An 8091-nucleotide genomic window follows, 5' to 3' on the forward strand; every position below is an offset into this window, starting at 1 on the left:
CCCCGCCGCGCACCGCCGCATCACAGAGTTCTTCAACCACAAGATGAAACCGCAGAACGGAATCAAACGAGAGCCCCCAAATGCCGATGACAAGAAAAAGTGCCTACCGAAAAATGGTGTCACCCACGACTTAGAAAAATACATCTCCTACCTATCTCAAACGCTTAGCCCTAAAGTATTATTAGATGTCGGAAAGCAAAACGACGTAATAAAGCCGGGCTACCAACCCGCCAACGGTGGTGCCGATACCACCAGCAGTACAGATGCTAGAACAGGCGGCCATGTCAAGGGCGTCCTCGAGTTTTGCATACCCAAAGACAATAAGGATCTAGTTCATACAACGATGAACGGTTTTGTAGATATTCGACACGGAAACGACGCCAGCAAAAGGCATATAAGTGCATCAGGACATGTTAATGGGACCATCAATGGCAAAAAACCTTGTTTTGAAATGAATGTACCGTTAGACCCATCCGCCAATGGAATTGTCACTACCAGCAACCAAACGTCTTGTGGTGCAAAACGCAAAATTCCGATACCGGCCAATAATGATCTATTAGGTATGAGGATAGCACCGACATGTGCCCGTCAATCTCCAAAAAAATTGGTTGTTCCAAAAACCGATAACGCACGAATGAATGGAGTCGTAAGCTCAACTACGAAATTAGATACTAGAATGAACGGGGTTACGCTGGGGTCGAATAATTTGAGTTTGAATGTACCGACTAAACCGACGCCGACAAAAAAAGAAACTACAAAAAAGACAACAACATCGCAGAAAAGAACCAATCGGAAGTCTTCCGCGTGTATCGCAAATAGTAAAAACTTAACATGGTCCAAAGCAAATAATCTGAAACAGGTACAACTTCAAAAACAAAATTGCCCTAATTCAATCCAAAGCTCTGCAGCAAAAAGCATTCCTAGTGAAGCAAACCCTACACCAAAGATTAATATTCCAAACGGTGTCCGACAAGTTACAATGGCAGTAAACAACGGCTTAAACAATCTGAACGTTCCCAACTTTCAAAATTGTCATCCAATAAATCTACAACACCCGCATCCTTGCAATGGTACTGTGACGCCTACAAACCTGCCATCGTTCCTGGCAGTTCCACATAATGTCATGCTCACTTCGTTACGGATACCTCCGAATGGTTTACCGGCACAAACATTGAACCATCAGAATGGAATGAATTCCTTCAATAGACCGAACGTTAATGTATCATCGAGCCCAACGAAACTTAACGGACAATTTCTTTTTCCTTTCATGCAAAACATAAATGGCACCGTCTTACAAATACCTAACCTAATGGCTAAAATGCCAAATTTTGTTATTCCTCAATCTACACAATTAACGACACATAGACAAGACCATATGCCCAACCAACAAATTCTTTTCAATGGAACGATTGTGAAACTCGGCAATACTATGCCCGCGGCATATCCTGGTGTGAACAAATCATCCCCTGTCACCAGCCAGTCGATGCCAATTATGAATAAAAATGTGACAGGTGTGCCAACTGTCGGTATGACAGTCCAACCGAAAGTCAATTATACGGTTAATTTAAGTCATCCTGTATTAGTCCCACAACCCGGTTTTATTGTTACTTCTGTGCCAAATATTAATGTAAAGGAAACGTGGAGTAGTTCAAGTACGCATCCGGCGACGTCCACTCAAGCCACATGCTCTAACCCCATAGTACATCATCCGCCACCGATGGTTGCCAACTTTACAACACAAACGCTGCATTCGAGTAGTATACCCATTGCGCCAGTGAAACCTCCCGACAATCCGATTCAAGGCACGGACCCACCTAGCAGTACAGTTAAGGAAACCGAATTTATAAATGTTAAAGAACAAAAATGTGATATTCCCTGGCTATCCAAAACTGTTAACAACAATTTTGTTTCCTTGAATGCAAACAAAATAACTTCAAGACCATTTGCACAAGTCAGTAGTTTATCTGAGAAGTTAGAAGAATTAGCTCAAAAGGAGATGGCGGGCAAAAGGTTAGAAAATAAGAATATTGAAACCAGGCCTCCTGACTTAAGAGAATTGTTAAGTTTAAAGGAACAGAAAAAAATTGATGAAGTAGCGAAAAGGGAAGACACTATTTTCACACAAATCACGGTTTTAAAAGATGTCACGTCGAATGTGGAAAGTGCGGTGATCGAAGCGAACTTTTGTTCGGCGACGACGGAATCGTCAGAGTCGGGGATAGGTACAGACAAATCTATAGACTCGCCCAGTGACTCCCAAACGAGTAAAGAATGCGACGAAGATTCTTCTTTGTCGTTAAGCGTCAGTGTTTGTTCTTTGGACGCGCAGAGTAGTCAAAAGAGTCCTATTCTAAAACAACCCAAAACACTCCGGTTCCCGCCAAAGAACAGCAGCAGCAAGCCTCATAATGAAAAACGAACGTCGAGCACCGATACCACGTCTTCAGTCACCATCTGTCTGTGGACAAATTGCAAAAGAGAGTTCGAAAGTGATACAGATCTCCTAGAACACATACAGGTTGGTTATTTCATATTAACATGTGTATTTTTAAAATGCAAGATATAACAGTATATTAGGTTGTAACAGGGTAAGCCAAATAAAACAATTTGTAGCATAATTTTTATTCATATATAGACTAAAGTAGATCATTACTATAATTCCAAAATCCATTTAATCATTTAAAACAAAAAGCATACAGTATCATAAATCTTCAATTTTATAGGCATTTTAATTTCATTCTCAAATACATCTATACAATTTGGTTATGGGTTTTATTGTTGCTTTGCAGCGGATGCACGTGGAGTCGCAGGCGGGGCAGGAGAACTATGTGTGCGAGTGGGAGCGATGCAAGGTGCGCGGCAAGCCGTCCTGCTCGCGCCTGTGGCTGGAGCGGCACGCGCTCTCTCACGGCGGCAACAAGCCCTTCAAGTGCATCGTCGACGGCTGCGACCGCCGCTTCTCCACTCAGGTACAATTACGTTCCTTGTCGCAACTCGCCACTCACCAATCATTGCAGGAATCCACCACGAGGCGCATCGCCAAAACGAATCCACAATAACGCTATCTATTGTAGTTTAGACTGAGTTATTGTCTATATCGTTCTGTCGGTCTGTTGGGTTGGTTTTTGTTACTCGTTCAGTTCGAGGCCCGTTTTCACTTATTTGATCTATGGCATAAATTCATTTCAAAATCATTTTCTGATTTTCACATGAACTTTAGGATTAATTGGCACGATTTTTCAGTCATCCTGAGTTTCATTATATTCGGTACAACATTTTGAAAGTATTCATTCATATTAAGTTTCACAGTTGTATATTTTGAATTATTGGAAACGGACCTGTTAGTTGAAATAGTATCATTGTTTTAATATTTAATGTTTTGGTTAACGTTCTCTTCAAATCACGTCTGAGCAAGTGATTGCATCACACGTGTTGTTGAATAGGAATCGTTCGTCAAATGAATTGTGTTTATAATATGTCGTCTGATTGTAAAAAATTCTTGTTCATTGACTTCTGGCATTAATATTGTACTGTGGAATCAGTTACTTCGTCATGTACCACACTTTCATCCACTGGTGTGATAATTGTTATTCTTCTTATCTCTAAGAGCATAACAGAGAAGTAGCTACTCAAGATAAGTTGTCTGTTGTGGTGCCCACATCGTAGATTTGTTTTTTAGAGTTAAATCCTTTCCCATAATATAACGGATAAACTTGTGCTATTTTTCTTTCCCTAAGGATGAAGAAGAAGTGCTGACTTTGACCACTTCCACTATACCATCTACGGTTTTATTTTGTTTTGCATCATCCAGCAAATTTATTGAAACTTTATAATTGAATACCGATTAAATGATTTAATAATTATGTCCAAATTTAAAATTTCTAACTGAAAATGTCTCGATAAGCTTGTTGTGTGATCTTATTTTCTATTTCTTTTGGATCCACTTCGAGGAGAGATGCCGTTTGAGTAACCTTCAGGATTAACAAATCAAGTATTGTTTTAGGATTAAATGATAACTGTAGTTATGTGCTGTTAATTACTTGTAGCAAATACTAACATTCTATTATCTTATGTCTGTTGTATTCAAATTATAAATTTATTGATATTAATTTGGTCTGTTATTATGAAGCAAAAATAAAACTAAAATTATATTCTATTTTCCATTTAAGATGTATACAAAATGATGCTTTTTACTTAAAAGCATCATTTTCTGTTTTGATTAAAAGAAATATTACAAAGTTCCTTTATTCACATATTTGATATTATTTACTTTACACATTTTTTTACAAAATAACGCTACTAAATGCTTTGGTTAATATAAAATGATGACTTTTACTGTAAATTAATAGTGTAATTGCACATTCCAGATATTATTGGAGCGGCATGTGAATAACCACTTCAACGAGGTGTCGCCGAACACCAGCGGCAGTAAGAAGACCACAGAAACCTCAGCCAAGCTCATACGACGGAATGGAAAGAAACTGCGATATAGGCGACAGCCGTGGTCTGGTGAGTCACCCTTCCTTTATAAAAATCAACGACAGACATCATACGGAGGAGACGCATAAGACGGGGAAATGTCCTCTTTATGTGCATCTCCTACTTCGCCGATTAAGGGTAGCGGCCGCTTCGCCATTTTGGCGGATTCAGGTAGTCGTTTGCTTGTTTGTTACTTTGTATTATAGAAAAAAACACCAGAGAAACAGATTACCGAGTGATGATTGATGGATCACCATGAAAAATCTTATATGGTTTTGGTTCACAAAATAGAATACTAACTAGAACTTTTGTTCAATTTTTAACAAATATATAAATGAACCAACAAAATATACTTGTATTGTATGTCAAGGCTTTAGAAGGATTAAAGAGTCTGCTCACTTTTTTAGCAAAGTGACAATGCATGTAGATGTCCGATAAGTTAACATTATGCAGGTATTACATCGGATTACGGAAGGTGAGAACACGATACTTTTTTAAGTGTTCGGATTGTCGCTCCTGGATACTTTCACAGTTGCATTTATAGGCATTATGAAAATACTTACTTGCATAGATATATTATTAATTATGTCGTCTAATCCACCATGATATTTATCTTTTAAATTCACACTTATTAAATAACATATAGCTTTCGCCGGCGACTTCATCCGCGTGGAATTAAAAAAAAACTAAGTAGTCTATGCTGTCTTCCAGACTAACCTCTACAATCTATGCCAAATTTCATCGAGATTAATTCAGCAGTTTAGGCTACAAACTAACAAACATCCATCCAAATTTTTGCAATTATATGTTAAAATCTATCTGTTTTTTTTTGTGATGTTGTATTAATAATTAGTCGTAACATCCACAGCGCGTATGTTCGACTTCTTCGACGCAAGCACGATGGAGGGTCTCGCGTGGCGGTTGTCTCGCAGCACGCGGTGGCGGCTGGGCGGCGCCTGTCCGCTGCGAGAGCCCGCCGGCGCGCACACTCTCACGCTGCACGCGGTCCTCACAGCCACGCGGTACAACACAACAGAGTGCAGACGAGAAGCTCTGCTCACCTACTATCCTCCTCATGTGTAAGTACATAAACACATCAATCAAAGAGGGGGGGGGGTCCTCAGCACTAATCTGCTTACTTCTTTGGAAGAAAAGAGGTTCTCTTCTTTAAATTTATAAAGTAACACAGCTAGCACACAGTTCGCTGGATGATATGTGAGTCATTATCAAAAGAACATATTGAAAGCAGTATCCTGAATGAACAAAGCACCTACTTACAGACTTACCAAATGTAAATAACTGATCTTTGGCAAATAAAACCAATTATGATTTTTTTTAGTAAATCCTTTTATAAAGTTGAAGCAACCATTCACTATCGAGATAACTATGTTAGGCTTTTTTTTAATTAAAAATACTAAAACGTAATTGTGTTAACAATTCAATTAGTAAATTGTATACCTGGCACAAACGCGATGTTACGGATAGAAAAAAATCTTTCGTTTTAACTAACTCAAATACATGATAAGTATGTAAAATGAATAGGCATATTTTTTGGATATCAGACACTTCAATTTAATGTGTTTATAGATTTAGGGCCTGTCCTACCACTGGCTGATAGAGGCTCAGCTTAAACAGACGTCACTGTCAGATAAGGGAACAAAATGCGATATTTCCATCACATATTGCGCACGTTGGATTGTTTCAGTTCAATCAGACAATTTACAATTTGGTGAGACAGGCCCTTAGTATTCGAAAACTACTATAAGGGATTAATCACGACTGTTAGTGGCTTAAAAACTAAAGTTTGAAAACTTATTAATTTCTTGATATTGTAACTTAATATGTTTTCAGGTAAGCTTTTGGAGTAATAGTACATAGGGACTGTAATACAGAGGCATCAATGTTAGGACGTTTTGTGATCAAGTAATGGACATTATGATACTTAAACTGAATATAGATAACTATTTATATTGATTTTAAGCGTTTAAAGTTTATCTGCAGCCCAGTTATTGTTTATATAGTCAGGTAAACAAAAGGTGGGTCAAGGTAGATTTGATGTCCATTTTAAAAATAAATAATTTAATCTGCAGTATCATATTTTCATTATAATAATTATATTTGCATCAAAATGTATTCAAACAGCTATATTTCAAACATATTTTTTATCATTATCGTCACTAATTTTATTTTATGTGTATTTTTAAAGACTAGCTCCGTTTTTTTAAATGGTCTGCATATTTTACATTCTTCAGTGAAAAATTTAAGTTTCATTAATATAATGGTATTTTCTATTTTCTTAAATAAGTATTATATTTGAATTTAATGATATTGCATATTAATGTCAATATTTAACGTAAATTATTTAAAATGTATTTAATTCTAACTAAACATTTTCATATAGCTAGTTCAAAGAAGCTTCGCAATGACATCTATTTTATCATTTGAATATTTCTGAGGATCCATGCATGATAAAGGTGTATTTAAAAAAATACTTCTTGACTAAAATAATCTTATTTTACGGTAATACCAAAACTTCATTTATTTATCTAAACACTTATCTGCAAACATTTATAATTTCGTTTTTACCAACACAAAATTTTTGTTTATAATAGAAACATTTGATATTGTGTTAAATATTAAAGAATTTAATTGTTTTCTTGCGTATTTTGTATTGGCTTATTCAATAAAAATTTCATCATTGTGACTCTTTGACCTTGACATGTACAATTTTAATTGAGACATTGGTAAATGCAGTAGTTGTCGATTAAATGTCCATCTTGCTTGCTATATTGCATTGATCCTCATTCATTGCTTTGCATTAGAGGATCATGTGCATACTTTAAAAAACAATTTAAATAACAAAAAATGATGTAAGCATGCTAGTGATCCTCTTAAGTAAATAGGGTTACCATTAGCTTAGCATGCTTAGTGTTGTCACATTATGTGCCACACAGATAATGCTAAAAGTTGCTAGCAACATCGCGTTGGAATATAAAAAAAGAATTTACCATTGTCTTGATTATTTTATAAATTGTCACGTTTTAAGAATCTGTTGATCAATAATTGCTAGCAATTATTGGGGTTGCCAGTCCATTCCAATTTTGCCTAAAGATAGCTACATGTTGCATTTATTAGCTATTTTTAATACTTCATTTAGTAACAGTGTTGCTTATATTCTTTTAATGCGTCACTTTTGACTTGTCGCTTGCTGTAGCGATACGACAAGTCGTTCTTTTCTGTGAAATGTCAAATTCTATAGTTAATTGTTTTAATATTAAGTATTCTATAGCTCCTTACTGTATAGATACGTTTCTTAGATGTGAGTGGCTCGTCGTACCGCTGTTATCATTAATAATCATGCATATGCACTGTGGGATTGCAACCCAATAAAACTGCAAACACAATTTATCTTACATACCAGTAAATGGTAAAAAATACAATAAAACTTATTATGTGGTGTTTGCAGATACTCTGTGTGGCACACACATGGACATTTTCTAATAAATTGAATAAATTTCCAGTATCGAGGACGAGTGGGTGCCGGAGAAGGATGTGAAGCGTGTGAAGCGCGTGGAGATCGCGTCGCTGCCGGCGCACACCAAGGTGCTGCTG

The 8091-nt window shown here is 36.7% G+C and overlaps 1 protein-coding gene across 1 annotated transcript in view; it reads left to right on the forward strand.

Moving 5' to 3' along the window:
- Positions 1-6: 6 nt before the first annotated feature.
- LOC106105658 (zinc finger protein jing homolog) overlaps positions 7-8091 on the forward strand; it is a 10355-nt gene continuing 2270 nt past the window's right edge. The window contains exons 1-5 of the mRNA XM_013286082.1: positions 7-2518; positions 2790-2969; positions 4368-4509; positions 5348-5558; positions 8001-8087. Of these exons, the coding sequence (XP_013141536.1) occupies positions 44-2518; positions 2790-2969; positions 4368-4509; positions 5348-5558; positions 8001-8087 (3095 nt within the window). The 5' untranslated portion in view covers positions 7-43. The remainder of the gene's footprint in view (positions 2519-2789; positions 2970-4367; positions 4510-5347; positions 5559-8000; positions 8088-8091) is intronic.

The sequence above is a fragment of the Papilio polytes genome, unplaced genomic scaffold (genome assembly GCF_000836215.1).
Source record: "Papilio polytes unplaced genomic scaffold, Ppol_1.0 DF822733.1, whole genome shotgun sequence".
Taxonomy (NCBI): domain Eukaryota; kingdom Metazoa; phylum Arthropoda; class Insecta; order Lepidoptera; family Papilionidae; genus Papilio; species Papilio polytes.